This window comes from Ostreococcus tauri (genome assembly GCF_000214015.3).
Source record: "Ostreococcus tauri WGS project CAID00000000 data, contig chromosome 09, whole genome shotgun sequence".
Classification (NCBI taxonomy): domain Eukaryota; kingdom Viridiplantae; phylum Chlorophyta; class Mamiellophyceae; order Mamiellales; family Bathycoccaceae; genus Ostreococcus; species Ostreococcus tauri.
The window spans coordinates 220,534-241,092 of NC_014434.2; the positions used below are offsets into that span (position 1 = coordinate 220,534).

The 20,559-nt window shown below is 60.2% G+C and overlaps 14 protein-coding genes across 14 annotated transcripts; 7 read left to right on the forward strand and 7 right to left on the reverse strand.

The window, feature by feature from the left end:
- Positions 1–103: 103 nt before the first annotated feature.
- Positions 104–1,348, forward strand: OT_ostta09g01495 (Ubiquitin interacting motif; the record flags this gene model as incomplete). The annotated part of the gene is made up of 1 exon (XM_022983317.1): positions 104–1,348. One exon carries the CDS (start codon positions 104–106, stop codon positions 1,346–1,348), a length of 1,245 nt encoding a protein of 414 aa, XP_022839594.1.
- A 137-nt stretch (positions 1,349–1,485) lies between these two features.
- On the forward strand, positions 1,486–1,894 carry OT_ostta09g01500 (unnamed product; the record flags this gene model as incomplete). Its single annotated transcript, XM_022983318.1, has 2 exons — positions 1,486–1,582; positions 1,737–1,894. The coding sequence occupies 2 exons, from the start codon at positions 1,486–1,488 to the stop codon at positions 1,892–1,894; spliced, it is 255 nt and encodes an 84-aa protein (XP_022839595.1).
- Positions 1,895–2,140: 246 nt separating this feature from the next.
- OT_ostta09g01510 (Zinc finger, B-box) lies at positions 2,141–3,724 on the reverse strand (the record flags this gene model as incomplete). Its single annotated transcript, XM_003081093.1, has 3 exons — positions 2,141–3,247; positions 3,401–3,450; positions 3,664–3,724. The coding sequence occupies 3 exons, from the start codon at positions 3,722–3,724 to the stop codon at positions 2,141–2,143; spliced, it is 1,218 nt and encodes a 405-aa protein (XP_003081141.1).
- Positions 3,725–3,899: 175 nt separating this feature from the next.
- OT_ostta09g01520 (P-loop containing nucleoside triphosphate hydrolase) lies at positions 3,900–5,198 on the forward strand (the record flags this gene model as incomplete). The annotated part of the gene is made up of 1 exon (XM_022983319.1): positions 3,900–5,198. One exon carries the CDS (start codon positions 3,900–3,902, stop codon positions 5,196–5,198), a length of 1,299 nt encoding a protein of 432 aa, XP_022839596.1.
- Positions 5,199–5,305: 107 nt separating this feature from the next.
- OT_ostta09g01530 (ATPase, V1/A1 complex, subunit E) lies at positions 5,306–6,234 on the forward strand (the record flags this gene model as incomplete). The annotated part of the gene is made up of 2 exons (XM_022983320.1): positions 5,306–5,341; positions 5,557–6,234. 2 exons carry the CDS (start codon positions 5,306–5,308, stop codon positions 6,232–6,234), a joined length of 714 nt encoding a protein of 237 aa, XP_022839597.1.
- Positions 6,235–6,301: 67 nt separating this feature from the next.
- OT_ostta09g01540 (Histone H4 acetyltransferase, NuA4 complex, Eaf6) lies at positions 6,302–6,652 on the reverse strand (the record flags this gene model as incomplete). The annotated part of the gene is made up of 1 exon (XM_022983321.1): positions 6,302–6,652. The coding sequence occupies one exon, from the start codon at positions 6,650–6,652 to the stop codon at positions 6,302–6,304; it is 351 nt and encodes a 116-aa protein (XP_022839598.1).
- A 111-nt stretch (positions 6,653–6,763) lies between these two features.
- On the reverse strand, positions 6,764–8,290 carry OT_ostta09g01550 (GPI inositol-deacylase PGAP1-like; the record flags this gene model as incomplete). Its single annotated transcript, XM_022983322.1, has 1 exon — positions 6,764–8,290. One exon carries the CDS (start codon positions 8,288–8,290, stop codon positions 6,764–6,766), a length of 1,527 nt encoding a protein of 508 aa, XP_022839599.1.
- A 59-nt stretch (positions 8,291–8,349) lies between these two features.
- OT_ostta09g01560 (GC-rich sequence DNA-binding factor domain) lies at positions 8,350–10,725 on the reverse strand (the record flags this gene model as incomplete). Its single annotated transcript, XM_022983324.1, has 1 exon — positions 8,350–10,725. One exon carries the CDS (start codon positions 10,723–10,725, stop codon positions 8,350–8,352), a length of 2,376 nt encoding a protein of 791 aa, XP_022839600.1.
- An 88-nt stretch (positions 10,726–10,813) lies between these two features.
- Positions 10,814–13,588, forward strand: OT_ostta09g01570 (unnamed product; the record flags this gene model as incomplete). Its single annotated transcript, XM_022983325.1, has 1 exon — positions 10,814–13,588. One exon carries the CDS (start codon positions 10,814–10,816, stop codon positions 13,586–13,588), a length of 2,775 nt encoding a protein of 924 aa, XP_022839601.1.
- Positions 13,589–13,613: 25 nt separating this feature from the next.
- On the forward strand, positions 13,614–14,624 carry OT_ostta09g01580 (Formiminotransferas, N-and C-terminal subdomains; the record flags this gene model as incomplete). Its single annotated transcript, XM_003081098.2, has 1 exon — positions 13,614–14,624. One exon carries the CDS (start codon positions 13,614–13,616, stop codon positions 14,622–14,624), a length of 1,011 nt encoding a protein of 336 aa, XP_003081146.2.
- An 80-nt stretch (positions 14,625–14,704) lies between these two features.
- Positions 14,705–15,733, reverse strand: OT_ostta09g01590 (Haem peroxidase, plant/fungal/bacterial; the record flags this gene model as incomplete). The annotated part of the gene is made up of 1 exon (XM_003081099.2): positions 14,705–15,733. The coding sequence occupies one exon, from the start codon at positions 15,731–15,733 to the stop codon at positions 14,705–14,707; it is 1,029 nt and encodes a 342-aa protein (XP_003081147.2).
- A 230-nt stretch (positions 15,734–15,963) lies between these two features.
- On the forward strand, positions 15,964–17,052 carry OT_ostta09g01600 (Phosphoesterase domain; the record flags this gene model as incomplete). The annotated part of the gene is made up of 1 exon (XM_003081100.1): positions 15,964–17,052. One exon carries the CDS (start codon positions 15,964–15,966, stop codon positions 17,050–17,052), a length of 1,089 nt encoding a protein of 362 aa, XP_003081148.1.
- Positions 17,053–17,341: 289 nt separating this feature from the next.
- On the reverse strand, positions 17,342–19,406 carry OT_ostta09g01615 (ABC-2 type transporter; the record flags this gene model as incomplete). Its single annotated transcript, XM_003081101.2, has 2 exons — positions 17,342–19,144; positions 19,338–19,406. The coding sequence occupies 2 exons, from the start codon at positions 19,404–19,406 to the stop codon at positions 17,342–17,344; spliced, it is 1,872 nt and encodes a 623-aa protein (XP_003081149.2).
- A 238-nt stretch (positions 19,407–19,644) lies between these two features.
- Positions 19,645–20,436, reverse strand: OT_ostta09g01630 (unnamed product; the record flags this gene model as incomplete). Its single annotated transcript, XM_003081102.1, has 1 exon — positions 19,645–20,436. The coding sequence occupies one exon, from the start codon at positions 20,434–20,436 to the stop codon at positions 19,645–19,647; it is 792 nt and encodes a 263-aa protein (XP_003081150.1).
- Between the last annotated feature and the right edge of the window lie 123 nt (positions 20,437–20,559).

The window sequence follows — 20,559 nt, forward strand, 5'->3', positions numbered from 1 at the left end:
TGTAATCGGCAAATTCGAAAACGCAGCCGCATCGTCGTCCGAATCCGAACTCCCCCTCGACAGTCTTACTCGCCTCACTCGCGCGCTCGCGGGCATCGTGGAGATGATTTACTTTGAGACTCAATCCGAGCGTCTCTGCGGCGTTCACGCCCTAAACGCCTTGCTCCAACACGGCGCCTTCGCCCCGGGTGACTTAGCCGAGATCGCCCAGGCCCTCGACGCTAAGGAGCGCGTCTTACTGAGCGAAGAAGTCGCAACGACCTCGTCGAGAGCGAACGAGCAATCAGAGAACGTCTCGCGCGACGGAAACTTCAGCGTCCAGGTCTTAGAGAGCGCTCTGTCGATTTACGGACTCGTCATGCGCCCGATCACGTCGCCGAAGGAGCGTGAGATGCGGCCGGACTTGGAGAGAGGATTTTTGTGCAACCTGTCCGAGCACTGGTTCGCCTTGCGAAGAGTGGACTCGACGTGGTGGGATCTGAACTCGATCAAGAGGGCGCCGAGGAAGATTGGGGAGTTTTATCTCGAGGCGTTCCTCGATCAGCTCAAGGGCGAGGGCTGGTCGGTGTTCGTGGTGAGAGATTTGGAGGGCGTGCCGATAACGGACGAGCAGCGAGGGTCGACGACGACATACGGAAAGTGGTTCACGGAGGAGGAAGCGATTGCGTTGAGTGCCGAGGCGGACGCGGCGCAGGCTTCAGGGCGAACGAGGCTGGCGGCGGAGAAGGCGTTGCGGGCGATTGGAGAGGGGGCGAAGACGTTGGTCGTGCCGGATGTCGTGGACGTCACCGGCGAAGACGATCCCGAGTTAAAAGCCGCGCTCGAGGCGAGCATGAACGATCACAGGCAACGGAATGTAGATATCACCACCAACGACGCCGATGCTGATCTTGACGCAGCTATAGCGGCGAGCTTGGCGGACGCGGGCGCTGGTTTCAATGACTCTGGAGACGCATTGGAACGCGCGATTGCAGCAAGCTTAGAAAACGTGGACCGAGTAGACGCGGCCACGGAAGCGGCGATCGCGGCAAGTTTGGCAGAAGATCGCACCAGCACTAAACGAAGTTTTGAGGAAGATACAACGCCGATAGAGGACGAGCCGGATGTTGGCGAAGGCGTAGTATTGCTCGCATTTCGGCTCCCAAGTGGCGATCGAATGACGCGACGATTCGTCGATTCGGCCACTGTCTCCGATCTCGAGCGATTCATCAAAGCCAAGGCGCTCGTAGATGTCACCGTGAACTGCCTCGCCGTCGCGTTTCCTCCACGTGCTCTCTCTGACGCTTCGATGTCGCTCGCCGAAGCCGGCATTGCCGATAAGGATGTCCTGACCGTCAGACCGCGATGACGTCGCTCTCGATTTGAACTTTAATCATTCGTTTCATCTCATCCCTTTATTTTCGTCCCTCGCTTCGTCCCCTCACTCATCGCATTCTTGTCTCGCTCGACGCCCACCTTGTCCTCACAGCGTGAAGCGCGCTGGTCATGGGCGCTTCCGCCTTCACCGCCGCCTTCGGTGCCGTCTCCGGGATCGGCATCGCCGCCTTCGCCAACGGTCTCAGAAAAGTTCCCGCCTTTGCCCGTGCGTCGTTGACCGTCGTTCAGCGCGTTTTCATCTTTTGCGAGCGATCACACTAGGGTTGCTCGCTCTCGCGTCGCTCGCGTCGCCGTCAAGCGCGATCGTGACGAAAACACCGCTCGAGACTGACCGTTGAGACCTTTTCTTCGATGCGCAGAGCCGTGGAAGCACGTCGCGGCGGCGGGCGTGGGTGCAGCTGCGTTGGTGTGGAGCGCGGATGTCGAGGATACGCTGCGTGCGGACGTGGAGGGACTTCGAGCTGAGCGCCGCGAGCGCAACGCCGAGTACATGGCGGACGTGCGATCGAAGCGATGATTAAGCGATGAATCGTGGATCGATCGGCACGATGCGAAACTGCACTGTAATATATGTTACACACACTTCACACTTGAAAATTTCGCGAGCGAGCAGTGTCGTTAAATATTCTAAATATTCTGGATGTTTCAACCGTTCGTTGACGAGACGGTGAAGTTGCTGTACAGCGCACTTTTGTATACAGATAACGGGAGCAAACGGCTCCTGGAAGTTCCAAGTTCGACTCGAGCTGTACAGGGCACTGCTCTACACTCCAGCCAACTCGTAGAGACATATCTCCGATTGGCTGTGTCGCGTTTGGCCCAAGCCTCTTCGCAGTCCGTTCAAGACGTGTGGTTCCAATTTTTCTATGCCTTTATCGCGCGACTCGATCGTAGATACCGTATCCAAACGATTCATCGCGTACTCGTCTATCGACGTCGCAGAATCATCCGAGCTTCTGCCGAAAGCTCGCCTGGACCACTTCACTGAGTCGTCCGCAAATATCGAGCGCTTTTCGGTTGAAGCACTATCGACCATCGCCGAGAGGTCTGGACAACTTTGATAAGATTTAATCACCGCCCGTTTTTCTTCAGGACTGACCTTAACGAATCGACCCTTCACTCGAACTCGAGCGTTCGCGAGCTTCTGCCGGCCATCGTAGCGGACAGTCTGCTTATTCAAACCGAGCAGACGGCGCTCGCGCTTGGCCCGGTATCTATCCAGCTGTGCCTGTCGCTCCTTGCTCACCACTCGTTTTGGCACGCCGTGGAAGAAATCTCCCGGAACCTGTACCTTTGGATTCTGCGGAATGTTGGCGCAACCGGCGTACTGTAATGCAGGCGTTCCCTGTCCGAGGGGTGACGGTTTCGGCGCGAAATGATCCCTTGCGTGCGCTCGAGTGAACGCTAGATTCAGTTCACCTCCATCGTCGCCACCATCCGTTCGGTTCTCTCCTCTGGACTCGCTGTAAACGGTGTTCAATGCCGCGGAGATGGACGCGACGTCGGCCTGGTGAAACGAAAACTCTGAGACGTCCCTAGCGTCCATGTCCAGCAATGAACCGAGCGGATCGTCCTGTAATATCGTATCGCTGTTGCTTGAATCCCTCGGATTCCGTGGTTCGAGATTCACCCGTCTCCCATGCTCGAGCTCGTCGAGATTTAAAAATTCAGCCACATCCCACTCGTCGGCGTGCACGCTGTTCACCGAGTCTCCCTTCGTCCGTCTCACGTACGACATCTCAACGTCACGATCGAACGACCGCCTTTGTTCGTAACGCGCCGTGTCGCTCCCGGCGGAGTTCCTCTCGTGCGCGTTACCGTCCGTGTCCTCGCGCTCCTCGATCGGTACCCTCTTGTGTCTCGCCGCGACCTGCGCGTTCGCCTCGACGTCAGTCTTCGTTCGCGCGCAGTAATGCCTTTCATCACGTGCACCCGTCTCGTCACCGTTCGCGCGCGCGCGCCGCGTCCTCGATTTCCAACCACCGCCGGTTCGTTAGGCCCACGCACGCCCTCCGGCACGCACCGAATTCGCCGAGTGCACGCTCGCATCGCACGCCGCGCACAGCGCGCAGTCTGCTCGATCGAACGCGCGCGCGATATCAGTCCCCGAGTTTTCACCGCTCGCGCACCCCCAGCGACGCCTCGCGCGCGTCGCCCGTTCCCCCCGCGCGCGCCCGATTCGCGCGCGCGCATTTCCACGTCAGCGCGACGCCGATCGCCCGTCGCGCGCGCCCGTCGCGCGTTTCCCGCCCACGACGCCCGCGGCCGATGTCACGATTTACCCACCATCCGCGGCGCAGTACACCGTCGCGCGACGACGCGCGCACGCCGCGCACGTCGTCCCCATCCGTCGTCGCCGCGATATCTCGCGGTGCGCCGGTGTCGCCGTCGGGGCGTCGGGATATGTCATTCGGCGAGTCGTGACTCGTGTAGAGGGACTCGCGCGCGCGCGCGAGCCGACATCGCGCGCGCTCGAGGCGCCAACGCGCGACGCGGTCTCGGTCTCGATCTCGGCGTCGACGATGTCCACGGCGCGGGCGTGGACGCGCGCGCGGGCGCCCGCGGGGACGGGCTCGGGCGCGAGACGGTGGACGTCGCGGCGGATGAAGCGCGACGACGCGTCGATGACGTCGCGAAGGAATCAGAATCATCGCGCGCGCGCGTCGGTGGATCCGGGGATCGATGTGATGATCGCCGGACGCGAACGGAAGTACTACATGGTTGGAGGAAAGGGTGGGGTCGGGAAGACGTCGCTGTCGTCCTCGCTCGCGGTGAAGTTCGCGGCGAGCGGGCACAAGACGCTGGTGGTGAGCACGGATCCGGCGCACTCGTTGAGTGATTCTCTGGCGCAGAACGTCAAGGGGGGGCAACCGATCGAGGTGAACGATACGGATGGGATGCTGTACGCGCTGGAGATCGATCCGGAGAGCGCCAAGGCGGAGTTCACGCAGTTTGCGCAAAAGACGGACATGTCGGCGGGCGCGAGAGACTTCATGAGTTCCGTCGGGTTAGGAGGGTTCGCGGACTCCATCGCGGATTTAAAGCTCGGTGAGCTCTTGGACACGCCGCCTCCTGGTTTGGACGAGGCGATCGCGATCGCGAAGGTGTTACAGTTCACGAAGGATGAAAAATTTAGTAAATTCACGCGCATCGTGTTCGATACGGCGCCGACCGGGCACACTCTGAGGTTGCTGTCGCTTCCGGATTTCTTAGACGCGTCGATCGGGAAGATTGTTCGATTGAGACAAAAGCTCACGAGCGCCACAGACGCGGTGAAGGGGATCTTTGGCGTGGGTGAGGATAAACAGGACGACGCAGTGGAGAAGCTTGAAAAGCTCAAGGCGCAGGTCAAGGAGGTTCGATCGCTGTTTCGAAACAAGGAAACGACGGAATTCATAATCGTCACCATTCCCACGGTTTTAGGGGTGAGCGAGTCGGGGAGGTTGCTCCAGAGCTTACGCGATGAAGATGTGCCGTGCACGCGACTGATCGTCAATCAGGTGCTCAAGGTGAATGTGGACGATTTTAAAGCCGCCGCAGCGGAGGCGCGCGACGCGCAGGACGTGCTCACTGCGAGATTATCCGGCGACGACGCCGAGGCGGCGCAAAAATTCGTCGATGCCAACGCCAGAGCTCTGCGAGCGGCGCAGGCGGCGGTCAACTTTTGCAGCATCAAGGAGAAGGACCAGTCGCGCGCGCTCCAAATGTGCGACGAAGACGCCGGCTTGCGTTCGCTCAATCGAACCGAGGCCCCGCTCTTCGACATGGAGATTCGTGGTGTACCCGCGCTTAAATTTTTCGGTGATCAGGTCTGGCGCTGATCGCCGCGCCCATAGCCTCGTGCGTGCTCGTTTTCAATGTAACCTCGCCGAACACGCCCGCCTCCGCCTCGCGAGTCCACATTCCACGTCGTCCACGATCATTCGCCATGAATCAGGCAGACGTGGACAAACAAATCAACCAGGTACGCCTCCCGTCGCCTCACACGCGTCCTCGGTCGCGTTCGTTCGACCGGAGAGCGCCACCGGAGGTGTTTCCACGAAGATTCGGTCGATCCAAAGTTTTCATTCGAGATTGAGTCCTCGTTTCGTCGCGCGACGCGCGCGCCGTTTCCGTCGCGTCGCGACCTCGGACTGACCGCATCGTTCCTTACCCCGTGTGATTTTACCACCGTCACAGATGGTGCAGTTCATCAAGCAAGAGGCGAGCGAGAAGGCGCGCGAGATCGCCATCGCGGCTGAGGAAGAGTTCAACATTGAAAAGCTCGCGTTGGTGGACGGAGAAAAAGTGAAGATCGCGAAGGAATACGAGCGAAAGGAGACGACGGTGGATACGGCGAAGAAGATCGAGGCGTCAACGTCGAGGAACGCGATGCGCTTGAGAGTTTTGGCGGCGAGGGAGGAGGCGATGGAGACGGTGCTGGAGGATGCTCGAAGACGCCTCGGAGAGGTGAGCGGGGACGCCAGGCGATACAAGGATTTGTTGCGAGCGTTGATCGTACAGGGGGCGAAAAAATTGGGCGATAAAAATGTGATCGTGCGATGTCGGGAGAGCGACGCGGCGGTGGTGCGCGAGTCGACCGTCGCCGCGGCGGCGGAGTTGGTGGGCGTGTCGGTGACGCTTGACGAATCGACGAGACTTCCCGCTGCGCCCGCGTGCTCGGGCGGCGTCGAAGTTGCGAATTCCACGGGACAAATCGTGTGTGACAACACCCTGGATGCTCGTCTGCGCATCGCGTACGAGCAGAACACGCCTTTGATTCGCGAGAAGATGTTCGGCGGCTCGGTCGCCTCCAAGGCGCCCGTCGCGCCTCCGCCCGCGACGAGCAACGATTCCGCCAACCTCATCTCACTCTGAGCAACCATTCTTTCAACCTAGCGATCCTAACACCTTTTATTACACGATTACATCATCTCTCACGTCCTCACGTCCTCCCCACGCCGAACGTAGACGGCGGTTTCGCCATGCGTCCGCTCGCCGTCGTCCGCACCGCGTCCGCCTCCGCCTGCAGTTCTCCGACCACCTGCGACGACACGCTCGAGACGCTGAACAACCGCTCCTCCGTCTTGAAAGGCTTCGTCTTCCTCTGTTGATGCTGCTTCCCTTGCGCGAGCGCTTGTTCGAAACCTCTCAGCACGTTCCCGCCCGAGCTGTGATCGGTCAACAATGAAGTTTCTAAATCGTACACCTGACGCTCGATCTCGGCCTCGTCCGCCTCGAGCTTGGCTCTGCGTTGTTTTAGATGGGTCAACGCGGCGGACGTTGGGGTCGACATGCAGCGTGAATCGTCGCGCGACGCGGCGTGGGGTGAAGTGACGGATGGTGAAGAAAGAAATGCTGTTCGTATGGAGAGACGCGCGTCGACGCGAACAATGAATTGCTGAGACTAGTCAAGAGAGAGGTGCGGGTGGGTGAGAAGGACGCCCACGAGTGCTTCGTGGTAATCTGCGCTCGCGAAGGAGTTCTTGAGACGCTCTGGGAGCGCGGAGTTTAATGCGCGCTGAGCGCGAACGATGGCTGGGCCGACGGGCGGCGGGAGCGTAGGGCCGACGCGCGCTGGGTCGGAGAACCCAAGAGCCTGGCGAAGGGCGAGGTTCTCAGCCTGCTCGCGAGCGTGACGCTCGATCATGTCGTCTGGGTGCTCGATGGGGAACACGCAGTCGGCGTGGTCGTTTTCAAAGTCGGCGGTGACGAAGACAGCATTCGGAATTTGTGTGTCTCGTACGCACACCAATCCGTCCGAGAGCTCGCCATAGCGACTCAAGACGTAGCTCGCGGACGGGAACAGACCAGCCGCAGCGCTCTTCGTCGCCGTCGCGAATGTGACGACGGGAAATACCTTTGGAATCGGGTGTTTTGCGAGGAACAATCGACGTTCTGCGTACGTCAAGTCTCGGATTGGTTCGATCAATTTCGCACCCGTACCCTTCGGAGCGCTGACGAATGTCTCCAACACTGTTGTAAATGACTCTATGAGCGGCTCACAGAGTAAATCTGTGGCTATCGGCGATCCCCCAAAAGGGCTCTGCATGCAGATGAGACCGCGGACAAAGTCCTCGAGTTTGTGCAGCGCGAGCGCCGCACCCGCGTCGACACCACCCTTGCTGTGACCGATCACGATAACCCTCTTCCCAGTCTCGTCGTACACATCTTTGATCTCCCGTGCCAAAGCCGCGGCGTTCGACTCGACTCGACCTTCGCCATCGACCAAGCGAGAGATCCTACAATCCACGCCTCTGTCGCGGAACACGTCTCGAACGTCTGTATAGTACGCGGGGTAATAACTTCCGAAAAGCCCTGGCACGAGCAAGTACGCGTAGTCATCGCTCAACAATCGTTTGCCGTTTACGACGTCACGCAGACGCGCGTCGAACGCGTCCCCACCGTCCACGGCTGTCTCCGCTGCCTCCGCCGCTAACCACCCAATGTCCCCGCGACTCGCCGCCGTGCTCGCGAGCGCGCTCTGTGCTCGTCTCACCACCTCCACCGGCACCTCCGACCACTCTTTTCTCGCTTCCACGAACGCCATCGCCGCCTCTCGCGCCGCCGCCGCTCGCCGCTTTGTATCGCCCGCCGCTCGATCCAACCACGCCGCCGCCGCGTTCGCCTCCAGCGCGCTCGTCGCCCTCCGAAGCGCTCCCAGCGCCTTCTCCAGCGACGCCGCGTCCACAAAAGCCGATGGGTTCACGAACGGTAACGATCGCACTCCCGTATCCTCGGATTCGTCGATCAAAGCGTCGTCGTCGAAGGAAACATCTTCGGACTCTTCCGTCTCTGGTGCAAAAGAATCTTTTGTTTCGTCGAGCGCAGCGCATCGCGTGACGCGTTCGCGCGCGCGCGATCGCGACGAGCTTGGACGACGCGTTCGTTGAGATGACGCGCGCTTGAGCGCGCTCGCGATCGACGCGCGCATGGCGCTGAAGAGTGAGGTGGTTGGTTGATTTCTTCAACTGTTTTGTTTTACACATTGTGTCAGGCGCCGAGAGCGACGGCGACGCGGGCGATGGTCGTCGCGGTTCCGTCGTCGGTTTGGTCCGAAGCCTTGGTGGCGGCGACAAGTGCGCGCGTGATTTCGCGTAGAGAGTCCACGGAGGGCGGTGCACGACCGGTGGACGCGCCGAGGGCGTCGACAATGGCAGCGAGCGAACCCGCGCACGCCGCAGGATGGAAGAGTTGCAGACGAACGAACGGCGCAATGTGTGCGGCGATGACGCCATCGAACACGATTCGGTCGAGTGCGTCGCGTTCGACCACACCGTCGAACGCGAGCGCGCTCTTGATTACGTCAACAGCGAGACGGAACCGAGACTCAGCATGACGCGCCGCGTCCGGAGCGCACGCGGTGACTGCTGGTGCGTATGTGGGAATCGTGCATGCCTCCGCGCACTGCTTGAGACGACGTCGGACGGCGATGACGACCTCTCGCGCCTCTTCGCAAGAGTTTGGCTCGACGTAGACAAGAACGTCACGAAGCGTGGACGCCAACGCTCGAGACTGCGCGGGATCTCTTGGCTCCCACCACTGTTCCACGGCGTCGGAAACAATGGGCAACACGAGGTGCTCGACAATCTTCGGAAGCAAATTCGCATCCTCGTCGCCCTCGTCGAAGGAACCATCAACCATGCCATAGTCGAAGAGTTGAGCGTACCACGACATGGAGTCCAGCGAGGCGGGCGCCTTTGCGTCTGCCGGCGGGAACAGCGGAGACCACGCGATGAGCTCTAAGCGCACGAATGGTGCGAAAAGGTGTGGTACGGAAGCCGACATGTACGTACTCTTGTATGAAGCCAAGTGTGTGCGCTTCCAATCCTCTGCATGCTTCTTCACGGCGGTCAACGTGGAGAGATCGTCTGAGGCATCCTTGAACATCGCAAGTGCGGCGTCTTGCGCTTCCGACCAATCTTTGTGAAACAGCTCCACTTCGCGCTCGTCTTCAACCACGCGCACGGCCTCGCTCGACGACTGACGCCGCTTCGACCGCGCCTCTGCTTTTTCTCTCATGAGCATGTTCACGTCTCTGCCCATATCATCCAGTTTCTCTTCCACCAGCCCCTTCAGCACTGCGTCCTGAACCGCCGTCGAAGCCGCTATCTTGGCGTCGCTCTGAGATCCTCCTCGCTGAAACACCGCGTGCGCCGCCTCGGCCGCCGCCTCGGCCTCAATGGTGCTCTCTTCGAACTCATCATTCATCGCCTGCGTCAACGCCCGAGCTCTCGCCACGTGAAACTTGCTGTAATGTTCCATCAACTCTTCCACAATGAGCTTCTTGTCCTGCATCATTGCACACGCGTCTTTGAAATAATCTCGCAACTTTTGCGCGTACACATACCGTTCTCCCGCGCTCTTGAGTTCTTTTTCATAAAATGCCAAAGCACTCTGACTCTTCGCCGCGTTTTCATCTGCGCGCGTCGCCTCCTTCCTCGCCGTCTCGCTTGTTGACACTGAAGCCTCGAGCGCGCGTTTCAGGCTCTCAAACGCTTCGAGTCCGGCCTTCTCGATGGACACGTTGGCTTCTTTGCGCTTCATCGTATCGCGCGCCACGCTCTGCGCGCTCTTTCGCATCTCCGGCTCATCCCTGAACACGCGGCGCAACTGCGCACGCTCGAACTCCTCGTCGTCCTCACCCTCGACGACAGAGTCGATTGACGGTTTCTCCGCGCGCGTTCCATCCCGTCCCCGACCGTCGCCCAAATCGATGTAATCCGCTCCCTCTCGTCCTGCCATCGCGCGTCTCGCCGCCTCTCGCTTCGATTTTACCTCCGCGATCGTCTTCGCGTCCGGGATCCCCGAATTACCATCGTCCTCGTCCCTCGGCGGCGCCCGCGGCGTCCACGCCTCCTTCGCCTCCGCCTCTCGCACCGCCTCCGCCTCCTTCGCGCGCTGCGCCGCCGCGAGCGCCCTCAACGATTCCACGTCATATGTCCTCACTGTTTCTCTCTCCACCTCCCTCACTCGCGGCGCCGGCGCCGCGATCGACCGTTTCTTCTTCGTCTTCGCCTTTGCCGCCTCCGCCGCCGCCTCCGCGCCACCGCCGTCGTCCTCGAACGATAACAAAGACGCCCGAGCGCCCGCGACGCGGTTCTTTCCCGACGCAAACGACGCGCCCTTCGTCGTCGCTCTCTCGTCGAGCTCGCGCGCGTCCCGCTCGTCGGTTTTCTCCATCTTTTCACCACCGACGGAATCATCTTCAACGCGCTTCCGCGCCCCCGACGCCGCGCCGCTCGGTCGTTTACGCGGCGCGAACGGCATGACGCGATCGACGCGCTCGTTCGCGCGTCCGCGTCGACGCTCGACGCCCGCGTCGTCGTCTGCGGCAGATTCGTGCCACTGCATCGATTTCTCACGCATCGCGTCGACACACGGCGACGCCGAGCCCGGCGTGCCTCGCGCGCGTCGCGTCCGTCGTCCTCGCGCGCGTCCGTCGTCCTCGCGCGCGATGGAGACGTCGAGGGACGGCGCGGCGTCGAGCGCACCGCGTCGACTCGGAGCGTTTGAAAGTTTGCGCGAAAGTGCGAGTCGGACGACGACGACGACGACGACGACGATCGCGACGCTCCGAGCGATGTCTCGGAGCGATGCGTCGACGTCGGAGCGACTGGAGGGCGCGCGAGGGCTCGGGAAGGTGTTTTCGAGGTGTCGGTGCGACGCGGAGACGTGGCTGGCGTTGCTCGCGAGCGTCGAGCGGGCGCCGAAGGAATCGAGCGCGGTGTTGAAGACGGCGTCGCCGAACGCTCGCGTGGGGGAAGGGATGCGGGATTGGATATTGAGCGTCGGCGACGCGCTCATGAGAGCGGCGAAGGGGAGCGAAGAGAGAACGCGGGAACTGTTTGGGATGATTGATGAACGTTTGGACGGCGGCGCGGGCGAGCGCGTGGTCGGTCTCACCCTGCTCGATGCCGCGCTCGGAAGCGAGGCGTGCTCGATGACGAACGATGACATCGTATTGGCGGTGCATAAGGCACTGACATCGGTGAGCACGGCGCCTGTTGAGAATGGATTCGCGTGCGCAAGCGTTGGCATGCGCGCGGTGTGCGCGGCGGCGAGACATTTGCGCGTTGACGACGTTCGCACGCTTCGAACGGCGTGGCTCGAACCGAGGTTGAACGCACAGGGATTCACGTGGAGCGATTCCGACAATGTTCGTTCGACGCTTTCGCTGATCGAGTACTTGAAAATTCCGAGAGACGAGCGTCTTGGCGCGACGACAATGTCGGCGTTTCTCATGGCAGATTTAGAGCTCGTCGGGTATGTCGACGGTGAGGAGTTTAAGCGGAAAGTCATTCACGGCGCAGTAGACCTAGATAGTGCGGACTTTCAAGCCCTCGACGGGAGCGAGCGATCGGTCGGGAAGACGGTTGCGGCCGCCGTGATTGCCACGCAGATGAATCTGATGCACGCCCTGTACGTCGCCCCCGGATTGGAGGTCGGTGCAGATGACTTGCAAGTGCGCGTGGCGCGAGAGAGCGGGAGAATTCTGTGCGGTAAGTCGATCGAACTTCTCAGAATCGAGCGAGAAAACGCAGCGAAGAGGGCGGAAAACGCGCAAGTGAAGGTTGAGGAGTTGACAGCGGATGTCAACTCGAGCACGATTCTCGGAGTGTTGAATCACGCACTCACAGCTGAGTCGATGAAGATCGAGGAGAGCGAGCGCGCCGAAGTCGTTTTATGGTGCTGCGATAAACTGAGCGAGACATTTGTCTCGGCTTCGGACGATTCCGTGCGAGATACGATCTCATCAGGCTGCGCGAGCGCGCTTCTACGCTTGGCCGAGAGTTCAGAGGAGGTTGCCATTAGCGAAGCATGCATGCGATGCGTCCTGGCGCTCATGGATCTCATCACAGTCAAGGACACACTCTACGATTTTGTCGAGGTGATCGCGCTCAAGACCCCGTCGCTAGATTTGCTCGGCATCGAGAACAAGTTAGAGATGGATAGACGTGCTGCTTTTGTCGTGGCGGCGTTGAATTGGACGGTATCTCGCGTGCGAGCCACGGCGACTATCAGTCAGGCTGAGAACACGTTAGCACTTTTCAAGCGTCTTTTCGAACTACTTTCCGATTCTGAACAGGGAACGTGGTTGGAACACTTCACGGATGTTTACGCCGCTGCTGCGTTGTGGGTTGGTCAAATTGAAAAAGACGTTTCCGTGGACACGGATCGTGTGCTCGCGGATGCTGCCGCGCAGAACTGCGTCGAGTCCTTTGACGATGCTTCCACGGGGGAACAATTAAAGAAAAGACCTGAGTGGCTGAAGAATTTGCAGATCCGCGCGAGATGGCTGAAGGAGGCGTTCGCAGTGCTTGACCGTGACAGCACGCTTTGCGCTTGTTTCCTCACAGATTTGGTAGCGATAGTTTCGAAGTCCGTCGAAACCTGGACGCATGGCTCGGTCGATGCGTTAAAAAATGCAAACTTTTGGCCATATCAGTCGAAAAATCGATTCATCACGCCCCGAATCGCGCTCGGTCCGGGTGGAGTCTTGGCTGTCTCGGCGACAACGTTTGAGTTGTTTGTGGAACTGCTCGAGCGGTTGCTCGAGTCGCGAGGCTCTCCGAACGATGACGAAATCGAGACGTGTATGAACGAATACATCGGCTTGGTTTTCATGTTGACGCGAACGGTGTCGGCCTCGACCGCGGCTGGGATCGCCATAAAGACTCCGGGCGGAACAAGCGCTGGACGAGTCGCGCTTGGCGCCGCGCGAGCGCTCTTCTCGGTGGCCAAGTGTCTTACGCAAGTGAACTTCGCCGTTCGCTCTAGCGACGCCGTGTCGAAAACCTTCGATCGCGATCTCATCGCCCAAGTCAAGAGTTTACTCGCCGTGTCGAACGAGGTCGAGCAAAGTAAGACGCTGGACGCTGCACCTGGGGCGCATCGTCGATTCTTCGCAGCATCTCGCGCCGCATTGGTGCGCGCGATCAGTCTCACCGAGCCCGACAACGAGGACATCAAATTCGAGCTGGACAAGATTCGTAAGCGTCATCACTCGAAGAGATGGACGGAGAAGCATGCCAAGGTGGAGAAACGCGTCGTGCGTCCGTCTGCCGCGTCCTTCGCCTCGCGAGAGGCTCAGCCGGATGACTTCATCGATGAAGATGGTGTTTCCATTCTCGAAGCTTTCGAACCGAGTACCGACGAAGAGACTGATAGCGAGGACGAAGAAAATGACGACGAAGCCTTCGTCGTTCGCGGCATGACCGATTGTGAGTGATCACCACGTGTAAAATAGCAATATCATGTACCGCATCGACGGCTTCGCCCACGCCTGGCCCCCACGCGTCACTCCACGTCCCCTCATGACCGTCGCCTCCCTCTCCCGCGCCCTCGCGGCCGTGGTCTACGTCTCTGAGGGTCGTCGCACAGTCGTCCTCGACGCCATTGAGCGCGTCGCACGCGACGCGTCGCTCAAAAACCGCGTCGCTCTGGTGAACGTCTTCGTCGACAGAGAATACAATCGAACCGGTTTCACACTCGCCGGCGCGCACACCGACGGCATCGCCAACACCGCGCTGGATATTGCAAAGAAGTCGCTCGAGTTGATCGATTTTTCGACGCACGACGCCACGCACCCGCGCTTGGGAGTGGTCGATCACGTGTCGTGTCACGAGCTCAGAGGCGAGCGAGACGCTGGTGCGGCGCTCGCGCGGAACATCGGGCGAGGTTTAGGCGATCAAGGGGTCCCGGTGAAGCTATACGGTGACGCTGCGAGCGATAAAGTGGGCCTAGCGGAGATAAGACGACGGGCCGGGTACTTCTCCGGGTCGAAAGAGGGGAGGTGGATGGGCGACGGCGGTTTGAGAGAGTTGGCGTTTGAGTATGGCCCGAGCGAGATGTCGAGCAAAATTGGGTTCGGGTGCGTGGGTGCGGTGCCATGGGTGTGTAATTATAACGTTCCGCTGACATTCACGTTCGACGCGGGCGTGGACGCGGATGAGAGGATGCGAAGGGCGCTGGCGTTCGGTCGCGCGGCGGCAAAGTGCGTGTCAGAACGCGGCGGAGGTTTACCAAGCGTGCAGTCCATGGCGCTTCCGCACGGAGATCGCGTCGAGGTGGCGTGTAATTTGCTGGACATGGACGTGACGTCCACGGCGGACGTGCAGAGAGCGACGGAGTCGACGGTGGCATCGATCAACGCGTGGGATTACTTGGGCGTCGGCTCGACAGTTCGCGTCGACCAAGGGTACGTAACCAATCAGACCCCAGAGAGCATGTTAGAGGCGATAGCCGCGTTGGAGCGCGGTAGTTAGCGTTCGTGTTGTTGTTATTTATTGATTTATTGCGAGGTAGTACTTGCACGGATGCAGCGTTTCGTTGAGCTGTCTCGGTTTTATGCGTTTAGCGGTGTGAGACCACTCGTGCCGAGAGTTTCAAGCTTTTCAAACGCCGCCGCGAAATCTTCAAAGAACTTGGTCTGACTCTTCGCGTATTCGAGGACGTAGGGCTTGAACTTCTCGTCCTCGATCAACGCGATATCCGACGGAAGCATCATCAACTGTCCGCTTGGGTCGGTGTATTGGAACTTTGCCTTCGTGTCGTCAGGTTCCCATTTCAGGCCTTTCAGCAATACGAAATACGAATTATTGAAGAGCAAAGGGGTGCCCGACCAAGGGCCTTCGTATCCGGACGCATTAGCGTGGCAACGCCCTAAGGCGTGCGCACCAGAAAGCGCAACGATCTCACGATCGTTGAAGCCCATGCGATAAAAGACATCGCGCAAGCCTTGTCTCGTTTTCGGTCCAGGACCATCGCCCTTATCGGCGTCTGGCAATCGTCCGTCGGGCGTCACCGCACCTGGATCCATCTCGTCAACGCGACCGTACGAAAATTTGAGCTTCGGTCCGCCCATCTCCTCGATCGCGACGACGCCGACGAAGGCGATGAGATCCGCCCACGAGATGCCGTCGCGTCGCTCGTGAATCGGTTCGAGCTTACGAATCGCCGCTTCCAGTCCGGCGTTCCCGCCGTGCGCGAGCTCCTCGCGGAATCGAATCGTCCCACCACCGCTCCCGCCCGTCCTAGACATTCGATCGTACGTGCCAGAGCTGTGCCAGGCGAGCCGCACCATCGTCGGCCCGAAATCCGGATCCTCCGCCATCAATTTTCGCACGTCGCCGCGCGTCGCCGCGAACCGTTCCTCCACCGTCGGCGTCCCACCGCGAGCGATCGCCGGCGACGCGAGCGTCATCAACGGCGCGAGCGCGACCGCCGCGAGCACGTCCCGTCGCGTTCGCCCGTCGTCGTCGTTCGACACCGATCGAATTCTAACCGTCTTCCGACGGTTGCACGCCCGCGTTCTCGTTCGACCACCGCTCGCGCTCGCGCCCGCGCCCACGCGCGCGCGCGCGCCGGACGTCATCTCACCCGTCGTCCTCGCCCGTCCCGCGCGCGCGCGAGACGGTGCGTCGCGGTGCGTCGTGCGATGCGCCGGAACCGACCGACACATCCGCGCGCATGCCCACGCTCGGCGCGCGCACGCGAGCGACGCCGAGCGCGAGCCCGGGTGGATCGAATCGCGATCGACGCGCGTCGCCCGCGAGCGCGCGCGCGGAGTTCGACGCGGACGCGAACGAACGAACGACGACGACGATGGTTGACAGAGTCTTCGTGGTGTCGGACGTGCACGTCGACGCGACGGCGAACGCGGCGTGGGTGCGCGGACTGCGAGATCGGCGCGGGTGTGCGGGCGCGGGAAGAGACGTGCTGTGCGTGGGGGGGGACGTGTCGGACGACGTCGAGGAGGTGCGCGCGGCGTTGGAGGAATTTCAAGCGCGCGGGTTCGCGGAGGTGTTCTACACGTTTGGGAATCACGAGTGTTGGATGAACGCGGAGGATGAGAGGGTGGGAAGGGAGACGTCGGTGTCGAAGATTCGAGATTTATTGGCGATATGTGAGGAAATGGGGGTGCGAACGAGACCGGGGAAGGTTGGGGACGGGTTGTGGATCGCGCCGTTGCACTCGTATCATCACCGCGGTTTCGATACGGAGCCCGAGGTGGACGCGCCCGAGGTGCCGCCGGTGGAGCGAGTGATGAACGACTTTCGATTCGCGCGATGGCCGGATAATCTGAGCGATATGACGGACGACGTCGCGCGGTGGTGCGATGGGCTCAACGACCACGGTTGGGACGAGTTCGTGGCTTCCATCGAGCCGGGAGACAAGGTGCTCTCGTTCAGTCATTTCCTCCCTCGTCTCGAACTAATACCGGAGAAGAGGATGCTATTTTACCCCAGACTCGCGCAAGCGAGCGGAAGTGAGTTTCTCAGAAAACGTGTGGATACGCTCAAGGCGCGCGTGAACGAAGGCAACCTCACGCACGCGTTCGGCCATACCCACTTTGGATGGAATCAGACGCTCGACGGCGTGCGCTACGTCCAGGCGGCGCTCGCGACTCCCTCGGAGTGGAGCAAGCGTCCTCGCAGCTTGGAAATCGGTGAATTTACCAATCTTTCAGAAGAACCGCTCTGTGTCTACGAGCACGGCGAGTTCGTTGAAGGACAGCGCGCGATGTGGAGCGATTACTACGCCGCCAACGAGCGAGCGCCCGAGGACGTCGAGCTCCTTCCGCACGCCCGACAGTTCATCCGTCAGCGCTGGGGCCCCGGTCGTCGAGCCACCGTCTCGAGCGACGCATCCTCACTCCATCCCGGCGCCACCGGCGTCGTGGAGCGACGCTAGCCGCCACAGCAGGGGTGTTTGAAACGCGCGCTTAAAACCGGACCGGTCAGTTAGTTAACGTGAGATATCCGCTACAAGCTCAGGACTTCACAAGACACACGAATCCAACAAGCAGATGCAAACAAGGTTCTTTTAGATGAAGTCGGGTGCATGGCTATTTTAGTTTTATTGCGTCGGTATTAACAAGATGGTACCGGTACTAGAGTGAGAGTGGTGGTCCACCGAAGGGACACGTCTTGAATACGGAGATGTATTTATATTTACGGACGAACGACTGTTCGACGCGGCCTCACATCTTTATCGGATACACGAGCTGAGCCTTTTTCGACTTGCGCACGAAGAGAATGACGTAAATCAATTTGTACGCACATCCGATGGCGAGCAGAATCATTGCGTTTTCGACGAGTTTATCTTCGGAATCAATAGCAGAGTATGTCGCCTTCATAGAGCTGAGAACCTCCTTGCCAGTGCGTCCAAAACAGAGTTCAGAGCCGTTGCATGAGAAACCGGTCGGCGACGAGCTGTCGTCGACGGCACCTGTCCAGGTAGCGTCGATGAAGTCGAGATACACCAAGTTCTTGATAGCCCACTTCAAGTAGGTGATGTAGCTCATTGCCCGGAACGGCCAGATGACGTCAGATTCGCGAACCATTATCCCACAGAATAAAAAGCCAGCGAACCAAAGATTCATGTACGTCAGCATGCCCATGAGAGGGTTATCGAAAGTGATTGAAAACAGTTGCGCCGCGGCTTCAAACGACCAGAGCGTAAGAGCGTACATCATGACGACTTGAACGAAATGCGGTCCATACCACTTGACCATGCCGTATGCCGGAATGGCGAGCGCGAAGAGGGAGAGCAATATCATGAAAGGAATCTGAATGATCAGGTTGGCGAGCAGGTATGAGTACGGTGAGAGCAACCCATTCTTTACCTCTCGCTTGATGGCAAAAAATTCTTCGTTGTAAACGTACGTGGCGACGACTCCGAGCGATGACGGCACGCCTAAAAACCACAACACAAGCCACATCCTCGCGAAGACTTGGTCTTGAGAACGAGAGCGAGATTCAATGTATATGACTGCAAAGAAGATGCAAGCCACGAGGAACATGATCATGCGACCAACGTACATGGATGGATCGCGGTAAGTGATAAGTCCGTGTCTGCGAACGAGCGTCATCGTTTGCGCGATGATGGACGTCCCCTTACTAGAGACGTCGCCGAGCGGACCGGTGTGGTTGCATCCAGAATCATTTTGCTGAAACTGATTGAGGATTTCATCCACTTGCTTCGGGTCAGAGAACTCCGCGTTCACCACATTAAGCATATGTTCTGCAATTGAGTCGCCGTGCGGAACAGGATAGCCGATGTTGGCGAAGTACGACTCCGTCTTATGAGCTGGACCGAGGTAGGCGACACGTCCTTTACTGAGGAGCATGATGCGATCGAAACCGTTGAACACTGCGCTCGATGGCTGGTGAATTGTGCAGCAGATGGCGATGTTTGACGCTTTTGCGAGTTCCTTGAGGAAACCCATAATGGAGGCCGCAGCCGCGGCGTCCAAGCCGGACGTCGGCTCGTCGAGGAAAAGAACGGATGGCGACCCAACGAGCGCGACGGCGAGAGAGAGGCGGCGCCTTTGGCCGCCTGAGAGTCCCTTCAGGAACTGGTTCCCGCACTTTGTGTGACGCGACCCATCTAAACCAACGGTATTGATGATCGCGTCCACGCGGCGTCTCTTCTCCTCCTGCGTCGCCTTGAGCAAGAGATCCGCTGTGTACATCAGCGTTTCCTCCACCGTCAAAAATGCCCACAGTCGATCCACTTGCGGCACCGTGGAGCAGTACTTGGTGAACAGCTCTGGCGTAAGCGGCGAGCCGTTCAGCCGCACGTCGCCCGTGTAAAGTCCACCCTTACCCTCGAGCGTCAACAGATCGATCAGACACGTCTTACCCGCCCCACTCGGTCCCAAAATAGCCAGCACTTCGCCTGAGCACACTTGTCCCGAGACGCCGTGCAAGATCTCCTTGCGCTTCTCCTTCTTCCCCACCTCGAACCGCACGTCCTTGAACGACAGCGTCGTGTCGTTCCCCTGTCATCGTCATCACCACCATCGTCCTCGGTCAGTCATTTCGTTCCTCGCGCACGTCGTCGCCGTCGTCGTCGCCGTCGTCGCCGTCGTCGCCGTCGCGACGGTCGCGACGATCGCGACGATCGCGACGATCGAACCCTTTCACCATCGCGTCAACGCTCGATCGCCCCTCCGCCGTCGCTCGCGCGCGCACCTTCTCTTGGAGATCGAGTAAGCTCGGCGCCTTCTTCATCGTCGCCTGTTCGACGTCTCCGTTCGTCATCGTCGCGAGCGCGCGTGGACGCTCGGCGCGGTGTGCGGCGGCGCGCGCGTGGGGTCGGCACCCAGTCGGCACTCAGTCGGCACCCGGGGTGGTGTCGGCATCGACGAGTGCTGACTCCATGGGAAGGGGTCTGCGGGGTTTCGGGTTACGTCTCCGGGACGCCAGGGAGCGTCGAAGAAGGAACGGTGTACACGAATAACAGAAGCTATGGAGCGATATATGAACGAGGCCGACGGCGTTACGACACGACGTGCGCGACGTGCCCGAGCGCGCGTCGGTGCTCGCAGACGACGCGGAAGAAGTAGCCGGCGAGGATGAGGTTCACGACGACGCACGCGCCGCGAAGGGCGCGGGACGTGATCATCATGGCGAGCATCCACATCGCCGGAACGGCGGCGGCGATCTTTTTGTCCATCACGTGGACGGTGTCGATGTCATGAAAGTATAGAAGGGCGACGCCGAGCGTGGCCGTGGAGAGAAAGAGCGAACTGCTCGAGTCAGAGCCGTCCTTCGCTCCCGTAGCGCCTCCGCGCGCGTAGTTCATCGCGCGCTCGCGCTTGAGCTCCTCACGCGTCGTCTCGAGCTGTTCGCGCAGTCGTTCGCGCACGACGGCCTCTTCCTTGAGTCTCGCGCACGCCGAGAGAAATTTCTCCCGTTCCGTCTCGCTCGCCGCCTTGAACTCCTCCACGCGCGCGCGCGCCCTGGCGCTCATCTCCCTGATCATCGCCGCATCGTCTCGCATCTCCGCGCTCACCGCCCCCACGAGCGTCGGGTCGCTCGCCTGCGCCCACAGACCGCGCGCGATCGCCTTGACGTCCGTGCCGCCCGAGGTCGTCCCGCCCGTCGCCTCTCTGAGCACCGCCGCGAGCAAGCGCATCGGCAACGACGCCAACGCCGAGACGTACACCGCGACGCCCAGCGGAATCACCATCGTCGCCAACGCGCTCGATCGAACCGCCGTGCTCACCCGAGCGAGCGCCATCGAGGCGTCCACGGAGCGCGCCGCGCGTTCCATGTGCGCCAGCGTCATCTCGCACAATCTGTACAAACTCCGCTTTCAAGCGTCTCCGCCGTCGCTCGACGCGCGCGCGCGTCGAGGGACGATATCAACTGTTTGGCCGCCGTCCTCGTCGCGCGATCGCGCGCGAGGTCG